Consider the following 22,128-nt stretch of genomic DNA (forward strand, 5'->3'; position numbering starts at 1 on the left):
CTGGAGGCACAGGGCATGGTGTCTGGGGTGTGGTTTAATGAAAAATTCATAAGGGGCGGGGTTCGGTGCAAGACTTCATTCAGTACCGCCCATTCCCTCATCCTTTGGAAATCTCAGAGATATTATCCTGTCAGGTGTATGATGGGAGTAGGAGTGTTAGCCATGGAAGTTTTCTTCTAATGACATTATAATAAGCTAAAGATCATCATGGGACCACCGCTGGCAGCCATGTTGGATATTTTGGGCTAGAGCGGGTTCTGAGCAGTCGTTTCAAAGATGCTGCAGGGGTCTTTGGTGGGGGGAGGTTGACAATGCAGGCAGGGCTGGATGCAGGGGCTGGTGACCTCATCTCCTCATCGCTACATACCTCCCTCCCTACATCAGAGAGGCAGCATTGCTCTTCTGCAGCCAGATATGTCTGTCCTCGAAGATGACTCGAGACTTTAGGGTCCTGGGACAGGCATTTGGTCTCAGAGTTAAGACAGACATATGCCACGTCTAATTTCCTAACGTCCTAACAGACATTTCCCAACATCCAGTTCCTGCTACTGTGGACGCTGGGAGACAACAGCTCAACTGATTGTGTCTCTGACACCTACGTGGAACACCTGGACTGTGTTTCTGGGCTTTTAGGGGGTGAACCAGTAGATAGGAGCTTGCTCTCTCTCGCTCTCTATGTCTCTCTTTAAAAAAAAAAAAAAAAAGGTGCCGGAGCGCCTATGATTCTCAGTACCCCATGTCTACTCAGCTTAGACTTCTGTCTTTCCTGTGTGCATTTGCTGTTGCACCAGTAAAATGTAAATCGTACAAGTCCGCGGTCTTGGCGTATAACAGAGCTCACAGCATAGGGTCCTGAACTCTGCTCCCATTAATGAGTGGATATTGAGCAGGACAGATGTGTATCACATCAGTGCTGACCCCCTCATAATCTCAAGGGCCCTAAAGGAGTTTCGTTTAGTGAGGTGATATCCATCAATTACTTATCCTACATATCGATACTTAAACTAAGGCATTCCTAAAATATTTATTAAGTCTCAAAAGCGGCAGTAATCAGTTACCTGTCTCCAAATAAGCATGCTAATGACAACAGTATATTTCCCGCATCTGCAACAAAGTTAATGAGAAGCGAGGCTCTGCTGTACATTTTTGCAAATCTCTGTGGTGCTGGACTTAATAGCAGACAGCTGAAGGCTCACATCTGCTTCTGCTTCCGACCTGCTGCCATATTGCACGGCTTGTCACCTCTGGAAAGCTCTGCTGTGCACTTGCGAGACAATGAGCAAGACAGGAAACCAACACAGTCACACTGTGACAAAAGGGATGTGTCCCTGTAGATCCCCCGAAAAGCCCTCAGGGATGCTCAGGGGTCCCCAGACCACACTGAAGAGCAACCACATTCAGTCATCGCCAGCATCAGTGCTCTTTCAGTAAATTAAAGATAGCAAGCATTTGTTAAGTTCTAGACAGTAAGCTAAATGTATAAACTGTGTATAAACTCTTTGACTTCTCATCAAAGCCCCCTTAGAGTGGCTCCACATTTTACAGAGCGGGAAACTGAGACAAAGGTGCTGTGGCCAGGGCCACACAGCGAGCAGAGGGGCAGAGTCTGAATCTCACCACCCTGCCTTTGATGAAAGACTCGGGCCTGCTCATCCAGTGATGAGATGCCAGCTAAAAATATCACCATGCACTCACTCACTAAGAGCTCCACAAACAGCTTCATGCTCGTTGGTTAAACAGAATTAATTAGGGGCAGGCATTTGGCCCAGCAGCTAAGGCACTGCTTGATGCCTGCATCTCGTATCAGAGTGCCTGGTTGGAGTCCTAGCTTCTCTGCCTCCCATACAGCTTCCTGCTAATGCAGACCCTGGGAGGCAGCAAGTGATGGCTCATGTCTTTTGGTCCCTGTCACCCATGTTTGGGTTGTAGGCTCCTGGCCTTGGCTTGGCCCAGCCCAGGCTGCTGTAAGTATTTGGGGGAGAGCACAAAATAAATTAAATAGAAGTGTCCCACTATCCGTGCCTCACCTTTGCAATGCAGATCTTCCTACCACCAAGCTTTCTTGGTAAATGAGAAATCAGGGCTCTGTGAGGTTAAGTGACTAGCCCTCCATCTCAGGGTTAAGGGATAGAACTGGATTTCAACCCAGATAGATCAGGCCAGCTCCCTCCCTCCTCACCCCTTGCAGTGTGTCCCATTAAAGCGTAGCTAAACTGTGAAAAGCTTATTATTTAGGATTCTATTCAAGCAGGACACGCCTGTGTCCAGCTTGGCCCCCAGGGTTCTAAGTGCTGGCCGGTTCAGCCACATTTTGTGCATGCCAGTGAGCTGGGCAAAGGGCCTCTGTCGGGTCTATTTGCATTGGCAGCCTGGGTAATTGCATGTCCTAATTGGGTGCAGCCATGCGCACTGTGCCTCTCACGTTCGTCTACTCTGGCACGGAAGTCCTTTTGGAAGCAGGTGCGGTCTTCTCTCCTAGTATCCCTCCCCGTGGCCTCGGTAACCTTGGCAATTGGAGGGAAGCCTCAGACACTGACTTCAACAGCAAACAGCTACCCAGCCGGCTGTGTGTCCACTTGGCACGAAAGGAAGCCATAAACTGCTATGGTGAGCAGGTGGGACAGGCGCCCTCTGTTCTTAGCCGAGCACCTGGCCAGGATTTCCCGTTGGCACCTCCCTGTTCTTCATAGCTGCCAGAGGCAGTGTGGTGCTGGTGAGCATGGCCTCCAGACCCAGACGGCCTGCATGCAGTTCCTTGCCCTTCCACCTCCTAGGTGTGCAGATTTTACCCCTCATCCGCCCTAAGCCTAGTGTTTCCATCTGAAAAATGGGGAGAATAATCCAGCATCTCCTTCCTAGGGGCATCATGGCCAAGTTCGTGCAAAGGGCTGTGAGCAGAGCCTGGGGCATACTAAGCACTGGATGTGGATTTTCTAATAGATGTGTATAAATGGCTTGGAGCAGATTTTAGGTTATATGATGTGGATTTTTTTAAAAAATATATATTTATTTATTTGAGAGACAGACTTAGAGATCTAGCTACTGGTTCACCTCCCAGATGACTGCGACAGCTGCGGCTGCGCCAGGCCAAAGCCTTGGAGCCAGGACATTCATCTGGGTCTCCCACATGGGTGGCTGGGACCCAGATAACTTGCACTGCCTTTCGCTGCTTTCTCATTCATATTAGCAGTGGGCTTGCTTGGAAGTGGAGCAGCCGGGATGTGAACCGGCGCTCATGCAGGATGCCAGAGTTGCAGGCGCCAGCTTAATCCGCAACACCAGACCCTGGATGTGGATTTTCTGCTAGATGCTTGTCTTTTACTCACTTTCCTGTGTCAAGCATTGTGTTCTGTGCTCGATAGCTTTGCCAAGTCCCCCAGACGCGGGACTACCCTAGGCCACGTGGAAATAGAGGCTTAGGGGGATGAGATGTTTGTCTCAGCTTGAAGAGGGAGGAGCTGAATTTGCTTCTGCTGACTCCAGCCTGTGACTCGCAGCATCTGCTAGAAACCGTGGTGGAAGGAGGAGGCCAAGAGGAGACACGATGCCCACAGGAACTCCCACCCCGTCTTTAGTCCCCGGCCTGATAACGTCCATCCACTTGTTTTTCAATGAGCTGGAATGATGGAACTCTGTTAGTCGATCGTATTGATTAATGACTAATGCAGAGAATGTTCGGTAGCTCACATGTAAGACCTGTTACTACACAGATGAGCATATTGGCCGATCACTCGAGGAAGAGCCAAGGCCTTCCCATCTCTGCCTGGTGCTCTTCCACACAGACAATAAGGGCAGGCTTAACCTCTGGGTGGATACTTAAGAAGAAACACAGCGACCCACCCTTGCCTCTCCAAAGCAGGACTAGTAGACTGGGGAGAGCCAGGAGGAGGCAGAAGCAGACCTGGGTGTCTTGCCAGGGCTGCCTGGGTCGCGTCATCTGCCTCTTGGAGCCATACGGCGCTTCGCATATTTCTACCTGATTGAAATTGGCTCTGAGCATGCCCAAGGTTGAATGGGAATGGAGGACGTTATTGCATTTAATTATTTCTCAGGAATAAAAATGGATTCTCACAACAGCTTCAAGGTAAGGCAACAGCAGGGCAATTAGAGTTTCGGAGCGCCCGTGCAAATATTTGAATGTGCAATCATTGTAATAAGTACATTAAAATAAAATAAGTCAAAGGGTTACATTTGCATAAATAACCCAAGGTGAGAGCGTTGGCTTGGTTAAGAATGAGGAGGACGTGGCTCATCAATCACGGTGCGGAAAAAACAGCTAATCCGTCCTCTGGTGGGGGCCATCAGGAGAGTGTGGAGGCCCAGTGTGAATTGGTAGAGTATCCATTACAGCTTTGTTATTCATTCTTCCTTCTGCTTTGGGTGGCAGGAAGATTCTAGAAGTTTCATATTCTTTGAAATGTTCACAGAAAATAGAATTAAAAGAGAACTTTAGTTTGGTGCAAAAAAGAGAGAGAGCGCATGCATACAAACAATCTTGGAAAATGCTTACTATGAAAAACACTATGCATGAATTTCGCAAATTCTGCACCAAATAAATTTCTCTTTTAATTCTGTTTATCCACCCCATTACTGAAGCACCCCTGCGGACAGTGCAGTGGCAGTGACCAGGCTGGGATGAGCAGCCCCTGAACAGGTGTGAAGTCTACATTGTGAGAGATGAGCGACTCCTCAAGCTCTGCCTCCAGCATTATCCCCATCGGGGTCACGTGAGCACCACCTGCCGTGGGTGGACCCTGGGAGACCTTCACTGGGTTTCCTGGCAAAATTCTACCGGAAAGCGGTTGAGAGCAGGAGCTTCTGTGCCTGGTGACTCCTGGCGAAAAGCTGCTAAGGGCCGAGCCTGGTGACCTCTGATACTGAGGAGAGGAGCCCAGGGATAATACTGAGGGTGTGCTGCAAAGAAGGGGCTGGGGCCGTCTCAGGGCAGTGGGTCTGGGGGCTTATTGCTTGCCCTCTCGTTTGCTGATGTCTAGAAAACAGGCTTATGAGCAGAATATTAATTTGTGTTCTTAGAGAATGGGAATGGTGAAACTGATTTGCTATCTGTTGGAAGCAAAAAAAAAAAAAAAAAAATTGGCTCCTGTGCAGGGGGACAGCTGGGAGGAAGAAGTAGGTCAAGTTAGCCCCTGTGTTGGTCAGGATGAGCTGTATCTAGCCATGGTAACACAGAGCCTCAGGGCTCAGAGACTGCCTGCAGTAGGGGCCGAGCTCTGCCCATGGGGCTTGGTGGAGTCTCCACTCCACACGGGCCTCCCTCAGGGATGTAGGACGAACTGGACCATCCAGAGTGTGGCTGGTTACTCTTCTGGGGGGCAGGGGAACATGGCACATTGTGCCCTGGGTCCAGTCACTTGATGTGGCTACAGCACATTGCTTTGCTGTGCCAAATGTGCAAAGCCTGGGAAGTACAGTTCCGTCATGTGCCAAGAGTAAGGGAACTGGGCCGTGTGTGCAGAACCGGTTGGATCCCACCCTTGCCCTCTGCAGCTCCATCCCCACCTAGGCGAATGGGAGCAAAAGAGGGTCCTACCCCTTTCCTTAGAGATAGGCTCACCTCTCAGCAAAAACAGACAGGGCGCTGCACAGAATCATTTAGAACCACACAGGCTCAAGTTCACTGCCTCCCCCAGATGACTTTGGACAAATTCTTCAACAGCCCCAAGATCCGCCCCCATGCCTCCTGCTTCTATAAGTCGAAAGAGAATAGTAGCAGCTGCTTTGGAGCGTATCTCTCTGCAAGTTAAGTGAGGCTCTGCATGTAGGAGCAGAGGCCCGAGCCCGGCCTGTGATGCATATCCGTGGATGTTCTAACTACCAGCCTCTGCACTAAGTGGTGTCTAGAAGGCCTCCTTCCAGGGAGATCTTCAAAGCCCAACACGTGATGCCCGAGAGTCCCTCTGTGTGCCGGGCTTGTGGCACACGTGTGTGAGCCCTGGGTTGGGATGCACCCAGCGCCTCTGGACAGAAAAAAGGGATGAAGAGAGTCTCAGTGAGGCTTTCTTAGGGTACAAGAACAGAGGCTCGCTCTAGCGCCTTGCTTGTGGCGACGACAGACGGGGACTCAAGGGTCCTCATCAACGCTTTGGGATGAAACAGAAGCTCCTCTCTGACACAAAACTCCCACTTCTCCGTTCACTCGTTTTCCTTCCGTCTACACCATTGCCTGCAGCTTCCACCACCTCGAGCTCCTTGCTGCATGACCCTGCTTGCTTTGTGTGTGTGTGAGTGTGTGTGTGTGTGTGTGTGTGTGAGAGAGAGAGAGAGAGAGAGAGAGACTCCTGCAGTACCATAGACCGCTGGTCGGCCCTGAGATGGCTCCTTGGCGGTGACAGGCCTGTACAAGATCTGTTTAGCTAGGAGGGAGTATATTGGGAAGTGATCTACATCTTGTGGTTCAAGGTCAGGATGCAGTGCATGAGGGCGTAGGGTGATAGTTGTAAAAGGCGCTCAACAATTTCTTGGACACGAATGGCAAAACCAGCAGGCCAGAGCGTGGGTCTGTGCTCTGTCTGGTTTGAATTGCAGCTTCACCACCAGCCAGCTGGGCTATCTGGGGCACGTGACTGTGAACGGATGCCCAGTTTGCTGTGTAAACCATGGTAATAATAGCAATGCCCAGCTTAGAGAGTGGCCATGAGCTGCCTTAGTGGCAACTGTCACTCTCATGACCTCTGAAGAGGAGAAATTGGTGCTTAATGCTAGGGCGGCTGGGGCGGAGGGCAGAGGGAAGCCACGGGGAGCTTCTCCTCTGGACCAGTGTTGAGCCAGACAGGGACCATGCGGACGGGGACAGCTACACCAGTTTCAGAGGGGCCGGCTTTTCATCTCACACTCCTATAGAACAGGGGTCTGCAGACTTTTTCCTAGAGGGCCAGATGGAAATACAGTGTGCTTCAGAAAGTTTGTGGGGAGATAGAATTAAAGATAACTTTATTTTGGTGCAAAACAACTTTGAAATGCGTGCATGGTTTTTTCATATGGGGTTTTATGTCTTGCATACCAGACATTCGCCACCAGAGCTACTCACCTCTTTTGTAGTACCAAAGCAGTCAGCAGCAGCACATCAAAGAACAGGTGTGGCTGTGTTTCAATAAAACTTTATTCACAAAAACAAGTGGTGGACCAGATTTGGCCCAGGGGCTATAGTTTGCAGACCGGAAGAGTGGGCACCTCGCTGAGTGTCAGCTGCCGTGTCCGCCTCTCCCAGACACCAGCACAGTCTACTGTTCATTTCCTGCCATTCTTTTCCTTGGGGATGGGTAAGAGGCAACTTTCAGTCCTCTTTTAAAAAAAGAAAGCTCATGGGGACGCTGCTCCCTCTTAATGTGTTTCTATAGCAACAGGGGCAGATTCATGGAACCAGTGAGCATGCAGAGGCCACCGTGAGCATGCCCTGGGGCAGTGGACACCCTCCAGGGTAAAGCCTTGGGGATGGGCCCCAAGCAAAAACCGCGTGTTTCAAAAACGATTGGGGGGCATTAACTGAATGATGCATTTGACCTGAACTCAAAATGACCAGGATCTGGCTACACCTGCAGGAGTAGAGTGGGGTTGCCATCTTTCTGGAAACATCCTTGCCATGCGTTGTTTCCAAAATGACTCCAGACCTTTGCCTTTTTTTTTTTTTTTTTTTTACAGGCAGAGTGGACAGTGAGAAAGAGAGACAGAGAGAAAGGTCTTCCTTTGCCATTGGTTCACCCTCCAACGGCCGCCACGGCCGGCACGCTGCGGCCGGCGCACCGCGCAGATCCGGTGGCAGGAGCCAGGTACTTATCCTGGTCTCCCATGGGGTGCAGGGCCCAAGCACTTGGGCCATCCTCCACTGCACTCCCTGGACATAGCAGAGAGCTGGCCTGGAAGAGGGGCAACCGGGACAGAATCCGGTGCCCCGACCGGGACTAGAACCCAGTGTGCCGGCGCCACAAGGTGGAGGATTAGCCTAGTGAGCCGCGGCACCAGCCGCAGACCTTTGTCTTGACCCTGGACAGTACTCCTATCAGTCCTCCTCCAGATGCAAACTCAAGAAATAAACACAAGCCCGAGAATGTCACATGTTTGCATCCCTCCTCACCGTAAGGTCCACTCTGCCCAGTCAGCATCCCCTCCCCTGCCCTCAGCATCCGCACAACGTGTCTGCCACAGACTTCACAATGGCCTGAGCTGCCGCTTCTCCTGGGCACAGATCTGTGAGCCTAAAGGCCAGGGAACGCATGTAACGTCCTAGCAATGTATCCTCCCTTTACAGCTTCATTATGTCACTTCCAGCCCTGAAACAAACCATCACGGCACTGCATGCTGCAACTTTTAAACACGGAAGGCAGGACAAAATGGCATAGACACTGAAGCAAAGAAAGGTGCCTTGAAAAGGCATGGCTCGTGAGAAGCGTTGAGAACCCTGATCCCAGCTTCTCAGAGCTGGGTAAAGCTTTTGTTTCTGGTTGGAATGCCCAGCAATTTACTGAGTCCAGAGAGAGAAGTCTTAGCAGAGTTTAAGACAGTAGCAGAGGCTGGCGCCACGGCTCACTTGGCTAATCCTCTGCCTGCGGCGCCGGCACTCCAGGTTCTAGTCCCGGCTGGAGCACCGGATTCTGTCCTGGTTGCTCCTCTTCCAGTCCAGCTCTCTGCTGTGGCCCGGGAGTGCAGTGGAGGATGGCCCAAGTGCTTGGGCCCTGCACCCGCATGGGAGACCAGGAGGAAGCACCTGGCTCCTGGCTTTGGATTGGCGCAGCGCGCCGGCCATAGCGGCTATTTGGGGAGTGAACCAACGGAAGGAAGACCCTTCTCTGTCTCTCTCTCTCTCTCACTGTCTAACTCTGCCTGTCAAAAAAAAAAAAAAAAAATTAGCAGAGGGACAGTGGGAAACCTTGGCTCTGGTGCCAGTCCCACACGGCCTGCTCTCCAAGGGCCAGACACCTTGGCACAGTCCCTAAGTCACATTCCTCTTCTCTCTCGTCCCCTCCAGGATGGCTACCTCTCCCACCGGCCAAAAGAGAAAGTGCGAACAGACAGCAACAACGAGAACTCGGTCCCCAAGGATTTCGAGAACGTAGACAACAGCAACTTCGCACCCAGGACTCAAAAGCAGAAGAACCAGCCCGAGCTGGCGAAGAAGCCCCCGAGTAGACAGAAGGAGCTGTTGAGAAGGAAGGCGGAGCCACAGGAGAGGGGGAAGGGACACTCGCTCCTGGGCAGAGGCCCCAGTGACGCGGTGCCCCCTGGCGAGAGCACTGCAGCCAACAGCAGCCGCGGGAAGGCCGCCCCCCGCCAGCCCCATGCCAGGAAGAGCGGGGGCAGCTCCCCCGAGAGCAAGTACGACCAGCCTCCCAAGTGTGAGATCTCGGGCAAGGAGGCCATCTCCGCCCTGTCCCGCTCCAAGTCCAAGCACTGCCGCCAGCAGATCGGGGAGACCTACTGCCGCCACAAGCTGGGGCTGCTGATGCCGGAGAGGGTGACGCGGTTCTGCCCCCTCGAGGGTAAGTCCCTGCCGGGCCCCATTGCTCTCACCTTCTAGTACCTTCGGAGAATGGCTGCCCTGTATCACAAACCTCGGATCAGAACTAAAGGTCCGGTGCTCCCTGGCTTCTGGAGCCTTGCATAGGCTGCCGCGTATGGCATTCGATGGTCTTCTCTTAGCAGATTAGCCCACTGCTATTACGGCAGAGGACAAGCTAGCAATGAGATCGTTGGCGCTGGTGTGAAAGTTACACAAGATGTGGTGGCCGTGTTGATAGACTCGGGTTCTCTCAGCAGAATATCAGGATTAGACATGGCATGAATATCGTTTTAATGGAGTTCTTTTAAAAAGGTGCCTAATTGGTCATGTGGACTTTGAGGATCTGTGAAAGCCACTTTCTCATTCCCCTGCCTCTCCTCCCCGCCCCTCCTCTCCCCTCCCCTCCTTTCCTTTCCTTTCCTCCTTTATTTGCTTTCTCCCTCCCTCCCTCCTTCCCTCCCTCCCTCTCTGGGCACTCCTGCACGTGCCACCGAGCCCCTGTTAGATCTGGTCTCTTGGTGAGCTCTGATAGGGGAATTCACAGGTAGAGTCGAGGGCTCTTTGCAAGATCGGAACTGGTTTTGCTTGTGCATCTCTGCATCTAAGGCCATGCTGTTGGCATGGATGTCTTGGTAGTGACCTTCACCTCCACCGTGGTCTTGGGAGGGGAGTGTTGATGCAGCATCGCCATGCGCTGGCTGTGCACCAGACACTGCACATACAATCAGCTCAGCTCATTCACCACCCCCAGAGGTTGGCATTGATGTTGGGAGTCTAATTTTTTCAGATGAGAGATGTGAATTCTTTTCCCCAAGGTCATACTGCTTGCAGATGACTTTACAAGCTCACAAGCTGAGATATCCTGGGAGAGCCCTGATTAAGTCTTACTTTCTTTTTTTATTGTTATTATTGTATTTTACCAACATCATAATCATAATTGTCCACATTTATGGGGCATAGGATGATCATTTGATGGGTATCTACTACGTGTAATGATCAAATCAGGGTGATGAGCGTTTCCTTCTTCTGAAACATGACTTGTTTCTTTGTGTTGAGACCTCTCCGACTCTTCTCTTATGGCTCATGATAAAATCTACAATAAATTGTTGTGAACTGGAGTCACCCTATAGGGATGGGGAACCTTGCTTCTGCCAGGGGCCCCTTGGAGACTTACAGCGTAGTTCGCCGGCCATACAAAATCATCAAGTTAGAACTTAGGCTGCTGTGGTTGCATTGAATTCCGAGTCCTGCCTGCAGTTGCCTTGGCAGGGCCAGACCCAATGATTTCATGGGCCTCCTAGGGCCTGCAGGTGGACGTTCCCAGCCCTGCCTACCTGCTATAGAGCATTAGAACTTCCTCCTTCCATGTTAGGATCCCTCCTTCCCCCCTTGACACACACAGGCAGAAGTTTTCCCATGCAGAGTAGCAGGGACCCTCATGTGCCTGTCACCCTGCTCATCAGCTGTGGTTGCTGCTGTTTCAGGCATGTCCCCTGCGTCCCTGTCCCCACCCAGCACACCCACAGTAGCTTACCGTAACCCAGTTTCAGGGAACCTGTCCAGATATTGCTTTTGCTTAGAGAAGACCTTGCTGGTCAAGCAGTCTGCAGCAGGTGGTCTGGTGGTTTTCTCCAGGGAGAGGGCAGATGGCATCCATAGGGCACTTTTCTGGGAGGAAGGGCATTGGAACAAAGAGGGATGCATTGGCGATGGAGAGACGGGTCCTGTAGTTCAAGCTGAGCTGCTCCTCCCCGCTCCAGCCCTGGCTTCCTTATCTGCCCGGGCAGCAGCTGGCATTGCATGCTTAGGGCTCCTTCTAGGCTGTGTCACAGTTTGCTCCCGGTCACCCCTCATGCTCACTCAGGGCCACCCTGCAGACTGTGCCCCGCTGTCCCTCATGGTGTGGCCGAGGGTTCACCAGAGCTCCTTGTTGCTTCTAAATTCCCATAGCAACAGGTGCTTGCATTCTCTGTGAATAGCGGGGAAAGGACCCCCCAGTGGTCACTGAGGCCAACTGTGAGCACCCAGAGCTCCTGCGGACTTGGGTGGGAGGGAGATTCATGGGAAGATGGAGGGTCAGGCAGAGAATGGAGCAAACCAACTGCATAAAGTTGGGGGTGGGGGGCTGTCAGTCCCCTGAGGTTGGTACACTCAGACCTGGCAAGGCCTTGAAGAGTGGCCTCCCCAAAACAGCAGAGCCACAAGTCCCATTTCCCTTGAGATGGAAGGGAGGTACCTGACCAGAAGCATCCCAAGGAAGAGCATGCTAGAAAGACGCCTTCCCACTCAGTAGGAATCCACTTGTTCAGTGCCCAGGTAAGAAGACAGACTAGCGCAGGGTCACCCATTCCCTGTAGGCGTCAGCACTTTGTGTACAGCTGGCCCCTCTGATCCCCAGATTCTGCACCTGTGGATGCAACCTAATGCAGGTGGAAAATATTCGAGGGAAAAGTAATATCTACTGAACGTGTGCAGGCTGTTTTCTTGTCATTACCCCCTGAACAGCGGAGCATAACAACTCTGTATACCACAGTTACATTAGATGAGGCATTATAAGTAATGTGGATGGCTTGAGGTATGTGGGAGGGTGTGCATAGGTTCTTACCATATAGTGTACCACTTCTTTAACCTGCACTGCTACTGCTTTTTTAGGCATTTATTTATTTATTTGAAAGGCAGAGAGCAAAAGTGAGTTGGTTCACTTCTCAAATGCCCATAACAGCCAGGGCTGGACCAGGCCAAACCCAGGAGGCAAGAACTCCAACCTGGTCTCATGTCGGGGCAGTAACTCAAGTCCTAGAGCCAATGCTGCCACCTCCTGGGATGCATTAGCGGGAACCTGGATCAGAAGCTGAGTCGCAAGGAATGGAACCAATACTCTGGTATGGGATGCGTACATCCCAAGGGGCAACTTGACCTCCTGTGCCACAGTGCCTGCCCCTACTCCATCTTTTTTTTTTTTTTTTTTTTTTTTGGACAGGCAGAGTGGACAGTGAGAGAGAGAGACAGACAGAAAGGTCTTCCTTTTTCGTTGGTTCACCCCCTCAATGGCCACTGCGGCCGGCGTGCTGCAACTGGTGCACCACGCTGATCCGAAGCCAGGAGCCAGGTGCCTCCTCCTGGTCTCCCATGCGGGTGCAGGGCCCAAGGACCTGGGCCATCCTCCACTGCACTCCCAGGCCACAGCAGAGAGCTGGCCTGGAAGAGGGGCAACCGGGACAGAATCCGGCACCCCAACTGGGACTAGAACCTGGTGTGCCAGCGCCTCAGGCAGAGGATTAGCCTATTGAGCCACGGCACCAGCCTACTCCATCATTTTTAATAATGGATTTGAATATCCAAGGGTTTTGGTATCCAAGGGGCTTGTGGAACCCATCCCTGAGAGTGCTGAGTGACAAGTGTGTGTGCCTGTGTGCTTACTGCTGGTCACAGCACGGAAGATTGGATTAGGAGACCCCATGAGGACAAGGTGCCCCCATGCCCTGAGTGCGTAGACAGAGTTCTGGAAGGATCTGTGTGTCCCTCCAGGAGGACAGCAAGAGGGACCACTTTCACTTTGCTCAGATTTTAGGATTTTTTTGTATCCAAACAACAGAGGAGCTCCCTTTCTCCCTCGCTGTTCCACACGTCTCTGAGTGGTCCACGTGGTTCCTGTCTGTACTCCTGTTTGGACCTGGCATACTTGGGAAGCGTCAGGTAGACTGTGGCATTTCCCAAACCTTGTGCAAGCCAGTGCCTGGCAGAGAAGTATGGGAGGCCTGAATGAGTGCCCTTCCACCAAAGTGATACTGGGCTCCTACCCTGTACCGGGGGGAGCACGCTTGTTCTGTGAAGGGCCAGATGGCAAATATAAGTATTCTAGGCCATGCAGACTGTCCTGTCTCTGCTACAGCTGCTCACCTCTGCTGTGTAACACAAAAGCTGTCACAGATAACACATATGCTAGTGCACTTGGCTATGTTCTGGTCAAACTTAATTCACAAAACTAGGCAGAGGCCAGATTTAACTCATGGTTTGCTTACTCCTGTTGCCCACTGATACTATATGCAGGTATCCCCCAACTTCTGGTGCTGTGATGTCCCCAAAAGCCATTGTAAATTTCAAAATCCCAGTGCATTGAATATACCTAGCCTGCCCAGCCTCACAGCTTGTCCTACCTAACCTTCAGTGTACTCAAAACACTGATGGTAGCCTGTAGTTGGGTGAAGTCATGTAACACAAAGCCGGTTCTATAATGAAGTGTTGAATAGCTCATATAATGTGTACAACAGTTAAGATAGCACTTGGTCTGCATACCATATCAGAGTGCCCGGGTCCAAGTCCCAGCTCCACTTCCAATCCAGCTTCCTGCTAGCGTGCACCCTGCAAGGCAGCAGATGTCGGCGTAAGTAGCTGGGAGTAGCTGGATCCCTGCCACCCACATGAGTGACCCAGACTGAGCTTCAGGTTCGTAGCTTTAGCCCAGCCATGGCCATTGTGGGCATTTGGGTAGTGAACCAACAGATGAAGATGTTCTCATTCTCTCTCTGTGTCTTTCTGTCTCTGTGTGTGTGTGTGTCTGTGTGTGTGTCTCCCTCTCTCTGTAATTCTGCCTTATAAATGATAAATAAAAACTGTAAAAATTAATTTATTGAATACTGAAATTAAAGAACAGAATAGTGGTATGAGCGTACTTTCACATCATCATCAAATTTTAAAATCTTAAGTCAAGCCATTCTAAGTTAGAGACCATCCTTATTAGTATATATTAACACCGTTTACACCTTGCCACACTGGATCCTTACCTCGCTCTGTAATGTAAGTTCATTTTGAACCCCTTTTGTTGATGAAGAAAGTAAGGCTGCAAGAGCTTGAGGACTTGGCCAGACGTATGCAGCTGGCAGGTGGCTGAGCAGGGACTGCAACTCGGGCTCCAGAGCCCACATGTCTTCCTTAAAGGGCTTCACTCTGGCTCATGGCTGTTGAGCCCCAGAGAGGTCCGGCTGCACCAGGCTGTGTCTCCCTGTCCTCAGTGCACTTGCAAGAGAAAAGGGAGGCGCTGGTGGAAGAACAGGCAGGCTGATGTTGACAGTGGTTAGGGGTGCACCCGTGCAGCCAGACCAACTGCATTCAGATCCTGGATCTCCTCTGACAAGGCAGAGTGCTTGACCCCTCCGTGCCTCAGTTTCTCCTTTGGTAAAGGGAAGATGGGCTTGATCACACCTACCTCAGAGGCTTTGTGGGAGCTGAACGCATGATAGGAACTCCACCTGCTCAGCAGTCAGAGCTGCATGCATGTTTGCTGTACAGCCTGCCCCACCCACAGCTCTTCAAAAACGTCAAGGTCTCACCAGCTTTGGCCAGGGGTTCCCACACTCTTCCTGGTCACGCTAAGGCAGCTCCGATGTGGCTTTGCAGCTTGCGTTTGCTGGAGGTTGCTCTGAGGCCTGTGCTGCCTGCGTAGGCCTCAGTGGCACACCCTCCTGGGACCTCTGCACTGGTTGATAAGATTGACATTTAAGAGCCATTGCACACCCAGCCCCAGCAACACTTTAATTTGCTGCACCACAGCCTCCCCCTTTTGCAATAAATTCACTGTGAATAGACTAATTGCAAAATAACCCTAATTGGGTAGTTATCAATGAACAACTTCCCGTGGAACAAAACGGCTTACAATTAATAGCATTTAAGCCATAAACCATTCTTCAGCAGAAAGCTTAGATGTAATTACACCCCATACCGAGATGGCGTTCCCAGTCTGCCATCCATGAGACCCGGATTCCCCTCCGCTTAGGGGGGTTTTGAGCGCCAGCCCAGTGGTCCTTTCTTTTCCTGTTCAGTGGGGAAACGGAGGCCAGGGTGGAGGGGACTCCAGTATACAAGAAAATGCACAGCCACATCTTTGTGTGTGTGCACAGGTGGACAGCCTAGGGTGTGGTTTCGCTTCACCGGGCACCACCCAAACTTTAGCCTGTAGTGGGCAGGAAGGTGAGTGTTGTTGAAGACACAGTTCCTTGTGACTGCAAGTCTGGGAGATGCAGAGGCGATGAAGTCGATTTTGCACGTGTTGACTCTGCAGAGGGCTCCTGTTCCTGGCAGTCCCTCCCCACACCCCGCCAACTCCACGGGCTCATGACCACATCCCTCTGGGGAAGAGGCAGAGTCAGAATCGTGGGAGGCGGCTAGCTGTCTGCAGAAAGCTTGCTCACCCTTCCAGCTTGTCTTCTCCACTCTCTGTCCCTGGAGCAAGCAGTTTGGAAGGAGATGAGAGGAGGTGGTGGCAACCTCCCAGCGGTGACATCTGTTCCCACAAGGGGAGTAGGGATCCACAGGCTGCCCACTGGGAGCTTTTTGAGGGGGCTACACCCCGGAGCCCCCAGGGATGGCCTCCAAGAAGCTCACTTCCAGCCACAAAGTAGCCCCTCCCTGTGCTCATTGCAGCCTCCAAACCGCCCCCTGTGTCACTTCCCCCGACTCAGCCTCCAAGCCGCCCCCTGTGTCACTTCCCCCGACTCAGCCTCCAAGCCGCCCCCTGTGTCACTTCCCCCGACTCAGACAGCCCTGCTGCACCCAGTCAGCTCTCCTGGCATTGCTTCCCTCCTCGCCCAGTGCTAGGTCTCGGGAACCACCCTAGGGCCTCAGCCGCCCTGACTGGGTCTCCTTGTGTTTCATGGAAATGAAACTATGTCACGTGGAAGGCCAAGGCCTTCCTGGACTGGAAAGGAAGATTTCCCTTTCAAAGATCTCTGGCTGGAAGGGTTGGAATCCTGGTTGTTCCTTTATTGATGGTGTGACCCAAACCTCTTGGTGTCTCAAGCTACTACTTACCCATAAAATGGACAAGAGTGCCCCTTCCCCTGTGTGCACAGTCAGCTCTGTGTGTCTGCAAAAGCGGCCTTCCACTCTACTCTGTCCACACTCTAGCACTACTACAAACCGGCACACTGACTCTGAGCTGCACATGGGGGCCCTTCTACCTGACCCCACCCCACTCTATCCCACCTGTCTCCAGCTTTCAGTGCCACTTCCTCTGGGAAGGCTTCCTGGACCACCCATGACCATGACCGTAGGAGAGGGGCTCACTTCTGCCTCTCCTTTGTCTAGTGTCTTTCCCCATAAAGACTGTTTGACCTGTGACCCCCCTGGCACCATTCTGTTGCCAGCCGCTATGTCACACAGCTGTTTTGGCCTCCTTGCAAGTGAGACCAATGACTGCCCAGGATCTCCCCCGGCGGCCTCACACCCACCACCAGCCTCCCTGCAGCGTGAGTTACAGCATCCCTGGAGAGGCCCCATGGGCTGCTGGCTCCCTCCTGCACATCACCCTTTGCTGGGTCAGGCACAGCCAGCGGCCTGCAGCCTGGACCTCGGGGAGGATTGGAGAGGCAAAGCTGAGATGATCCGGGGCACATGCCCACTGCACAAGGGGCACTGGTTCAGTGGGGACTCTGGCTGGGGTGGCTGAGTGAAGGCAGTGGCCAGGCTGTGAGTGATGGACGGACAAGGACTGCTACGTTGCAAGCATTTGGGTGCAACTGGGGACGCGGCCCAAGTGCTCAGGATAATGATGAACACGATGTGGCTGTGCTGGGAGGGAAACTCTGCCTCTCCTCCAGCAGCCTTTCCCGGATGCCACAGGCCCTGGTCAATGAGACTTTGGACAAGGACGGTCAGGGGAGACTGGTCACCCCCTTCCAGGAGGACCTAGCAGATAGCACTGTCACATCCCCATAACCCAGGTGTAGTGGGAACCTACAGAGCACAAGGAGCCAGTTTCCAGAAATCATGGCCGGCAGCCTGGTGTGGAGGGAAAATAGAGCACCATTGCTAGTGCCTCAGTTTCCCCATCTGTCAGCTAGCGACATGCTTCACCCAGGTCCTTAGCTGTTGCCACCAGAGATGAGAAAGTGAGACAGCCTCCATGAGGAGTTAAAAGCACAGTGCAGGAGGTGAGAGTGGTGTTTGAAGCCAGACCAGTCCTTGCACAGCGTGGCCGAGTGAGTGGGGCCGACTTGCTTTCCCAAGGCCAGGTTTAAGGAGGATCCACCTGGACTGATCTCCAGCAACTCCTGCTGAGGGAGGCCCAGGGCCCAGCAAAGACGAGGCGTCCTGTAAGAGTCGATTGGAGCTGGCAAACTTAGTCTCAAAGGTCTTCCCTGGAAGGGAAAGGAGATTGGCAGATCCAGAAAAAAACAGAGGACCCTGTGCATCAGCCACCTGCTGTGTGCCAGGCCATGTTCAAAGCCGGGATGCCAGCGATGCCGTCTGTACAGGACCAGGTGGTAAATGGTTGAGTTTGTGCGGGCCATGTGGTCTCTGTTGCAGTTTTCCAACTCCACCATCATTGGGTGGACAGTCCCTAAAGAAATGACCAATGTGGCTTTGTGCCAATAAAACTAGATTCATGGTTGCTAAATGTGAATTTCACATAATTTTCATTTGTTGTGAAATATCTTACTTCTGTTTTTTCCCCCCAACTATTTTTTTTTTTTTTTGACAGGCAGAGTTAGGCAGTGAGAGAGAGACAGAGAGAAAGCTCTTCCTTTTTCCGTTGGTTCACCCCCCAAGTGGCCGCTATGGCCAGTGTGTTGTGGCTGGCGCACTGCGCTGATCCGAAGCCAGGAGCCAGGTGCTTCCTCCTGGCCTCCCATGCGGGTGCAGTGCCCAAGGACCTGGGCCACCCTCCACTGCACTCCCAGGCCACAGCAGAGAGCTGAACTGGAAGAGGAGCAACTGGGACAGAACCGGTGCCCCAACCGGGAATAGAACCCGGTGTGCCGGCGCCGCAGGTGGAGAATTAGCCTAATGAGCAGCAGCACCAGCCTCCCCCAACTATTAAAAAATGTAAAAACCCCTCTTTGCTCAAGGGCCATTCCAACATGGGCGGTGGCAGGCTGTGGTTTACCAACTCTTGTTCTCGGACCTGGGGAGAGAGAGGTGAACAAAGGCGGCCTTGTATGTTCAGGGTCTCTGCCCTACACCCTGCACTGCATGGAACTCCATGTCCTTTCCATTTTTATAAATATTTATTTATTTACTTACTTATTTATTTGAAAAATAGTGAGAATGAGAGAGAGAGAGAGATCTTTTCTCTCTTGGTTCACTCCTCAAATGCCTGCAACAACTAGAGCCAGGCCAGGCCAAAGCCAGGAACTCCATCTGGGTCCCCCACATGGGTGGCAAGGCCCCAAGCACCTGAGCCATCACCTGCTGCCTCCCAGTGCATTAGCAGGGAGCTGAGTTGGAAGCAGAGCAGCCGGGACATGGACCAGTCCTTGTGTGACACATGGATGTCCCAGAGGTGGCACCATAGCACTTCTCCTGGGCTGTCTTTTGACTCTGGGAGTTGCATTGAGATATCTCCACCCTCGTGGAGTTTCTGCCTGATAGGGGAGACCAGAGGTGGCCGTGTATCAACAGAACACCACCTAGTGTCTGGATATGTCAAGAGCCATCATGAGGTAGAGTAGGGTGAGAGTACTGGGGAGGCGGGGAGCCCCTCCCATAGCCACACACAGAAAGCCTTTCTGGGGGGCAGGAGGTGGCGAAGTGTTGGACAGAAGGCAACAGCCTTGGCAAACAGCCTGGCATGTTTGGGAACCAGCAAAGAGGTCCTTGGGACAGGAGCAGAGGGGGCAATGGGGAAATAGGGAGAGAAGGCATCAGATCCACAGGGAAGGAGTAAGCAGGCCAACACGGAGTTTGCATGGTTTTGTCCCTGGCATAGAAGTTGTTGGAAGAACTGAACCCAGCTGGACCATGGTCTGATTCAGTCCCTGGTGCCCCCTCCTCTTCCTCTTCCTCTTCCTCTTCCTCTTCCTCTTCCTCTTCCTCCTCCTCCTCCTCCTCCTCCGCCTTCTTCCCCTTCTTCCTCTTTCTCCTTTTTTTCTTCTTGTTCCTCCTCCTCTCCTTTGTCTTCTTTTACATTCTACTGCTTTTATTTTGTTGTGGTAAGAACACCTTAGGCGAGGCTGCCCTCCTAACAGATTTTTAAGGATAAGGCTGACATCTCCACAACTCACCCCTCTTGCACAACTGGGACTTTCTTTTTGTGTTTTATGAATTTTATCTCCCATGCTGAAATACACAACATGATGTTGTAAGATACATGTAGATCCTGACATGGTTACTGTAGTGTAGCAAATTAATGTATCCATCTTGTCACATGGTTACCCTGTGTGCCTGTATATGCGGTTTGTCAACAAAAATCTAGTCACTTAACAAAAATTCCAAATACACTGCACCGCAATGCAGTATTATTAGCTGTGGTCCCCGTGTTGTACATTAGGGCTCAGAACGTTATACCTGTTAAGCCTCGGCTCCCACCACCCCCTTCCTTGGCCCCGTCAACCACTGTTCTATCTCACGTGAGTCACGCAGCATTGTCTCTCTGTGACTGTCTTATTCCACCTGACATAATGGTCCATCCATGCTACCGTATGCGGCAGGATTTCCTTCGTGGTCTGTTGTAGGCATACGACCACACTTTTTGACCCATCACGGGACATTCGGGTTGTGTCCCTACTTGGGCTTTGGTGAACAGTGAGGCAGTGAACATGGGGATAGAAACACTTCTTTGCAGTCTTGATTCCAGTTCTTTTGAGTAAATGCCCTCTGAGGTATCACCTCACACACACATCAGGGTGGCTGCTATCAAACGAGAAGAGGAAGCCAGGTGTTGGTGGGGGTGTGGGGAAATCGGAACTCCTGTGCAGCAATGTTGTGAAAGCAGAGGGGGTAGCTGCTGGGAAAATGCTCAAAAAACCGAAAATAGAACTCCCGTGTGATCCAGCAGCCCTGCTCCTGTTCTGGTGCGTCTTTCAGAAAGAACTAGAAATGGGGGGGGGGGGGAATTACGGGGAGGTTGTGGCATGGCCCCAAGAAGAAGAGAGCGTGGGGGAAGAAGCAGGCATATTCAAGAGACCCACCAGGAACAGCGAGCTGCTAATGGCTGGGATGGGGCTGCCCACCACCTGGTCAGCCAGATTCCCAGCCAACTCCATAGAACCCCTGCTACGTGCCAGGGAGCTGTGGCCAGCCACCCCCAGGACCCCCACCCAGAGACGCGTCCCAACAAGCCTTTTCCTTCCAAAGCACCTGGGTTGTCCCCACTCTCACGCCCAGCCTTGCAGTGGTAAGAGTGCTCGGGCCACCCACAGGCTTTACAGAAAGGGAAATAGGTAGGTATGGAAGTATCATGCATGCTCCCCTCACCTCCTCCCACCTCCTTCTCCACCTCCTCTCCTTCCCTCAGAACATTCTGCCAGCTGCACAGCCCTGCCATTTACTTTAAAAGTTGTCATTAAGGTATGTTTGTTCCCCAAGCACCAATCCTGAAAGCAAAGCCGAGGTTGAGGCATACAAAGAAGATGAAAACATCAGTCCCCGGAGGAGTAGGCTCGTGCCCTCCCCGGCTGTCACGGGGCACGCTTTCTAGAAACTCCATGTAGAAGTAAACCCTGCTCGAGCTGAGTATCTTTTGCTCATGTATCTCTTTAAGAGATGTGGATACAGAGAGACAGATGGAGGTATCTTTTGCTCATGTATCTCTTTAAGAGATGTGGATACAGAGAGACAGATGGAGGACCTCCATGTACCGCTTCACTCCCTCAAATGCCCACAACAGCTGGGGTTGGACTGAGGCTGAAGGAAGGAGCAAGGTCTCCCAGGTGGGTGGCAGGGACCCAAGTGCTTGAGCCGTCACTGCTGCCTCCCAAGGATGTACAGGAGCAGGAAGCTGGAGTCGGAGCTGAAGCCAGGTTTCAAACGCAGATTGGGCGTGTTGGTGTCTTCACCACTAGGCTGCGCGCCCGCCCCAGAGGCCATTTTGCACCAGGGGATTGTGCCCAGGTCGCTGTCGTCTTTCTCAGGTGCTCACGATGATTGGGAGCATGTCTCCAGCTCTGCCTCTGGGGCCCGCTGCCTGCAGCAGCTCCTCCGCACATCGGCCTCCCTTTTGTTCAAGGCTGGAGGGAAGTGCAGGGGGAGGGTTGACTCCTGTGTTCCTGGGAGGCAGTGTGGCCGGCTGGGATTCACCTGCTGTTTCCCTGTCCTTACTGGAGCACAGCATCCCTCCCCGCCTCCTTCTCTTCCTCCTATCACACGTGGAGGCGCTGGCAGGTCCAGCTTTGTGGCCAGGAACATCACGGGTGGTTTGAGGTCGCTGGCTTTCCAGGCATGACAGTTGGCCAGCTCTGTTTTTGAATAATTGGAGCAGAATCGCGGTGCTCCTAGCTCCTGGCACCATGTTAGACATTCCTGAAGATCCGTTGTTCACTAGAGCGATGCAACCATCAGTGAATAAGTGACTCTCTCAATGCATCTTCTTGCTTTTGTGCACGCACTGTGAGGAATTAGGAGAACTTGGGGGATAACCTTGGAAATGCGTCTTGACCATGAGCCTCATTCTGCTCCATGGCAGACTTAAATATACTTGTGCTATTTCACTAATTCAAAGAAGTAATAATCCATACCACACAAATTAGGGGGACATGGGGACATGGTGAACAAGGAGTGGGCAAGCTCTGGCCTTCTGGAACTCACAGTCCCATGTCAGAGAAAGACATAGACTGTAGACCAGCAGCCATCCTCCAGGCAGGCAGAGGGACCACGCAGGGCATCATCTAGCTGAGAGA

At 52.2% G+C, this 22,128-nt stretch overlaps 1 protein-coding gene across 1 annotated transcript in view; it reads left to right on the top strand.

The window, feature by feature from the left end:
- Positions 1-22,128, top strand: part of XYLT1 (xylosyltransferase 1) — a 339,213-nt gene that overhangs the window by 178,493 nt on the left and 138,592 nt on the right. Inside the window, exon 3 of the mRNA XM_070064777.1 lies at positions 8,984-9,494. Within this exon, the coding sequence (XP_069920878.1) occupies positions 8,984-9,494 (511 nt within the window). The remainder of the gene's footprint in view (positions 1-8,983; positions 9,495-22,128) is intronic.

This window comes from Oryctolagus cuniculus, chromosome 19 (genome assembly GCF_964237555.1).
Source record: "Oryctolagus cuniculus chromosome 19, mOryCun1.1, whole genome shotgun sequence".
Classification (NCBI taxonomy): domain Eukaryota; kingdom Metazoa; phylum Chordata; class Mammalia; order Lagomorpha; family Leporidae; genus Oryctolagus; species Oryctolagus cuniculus.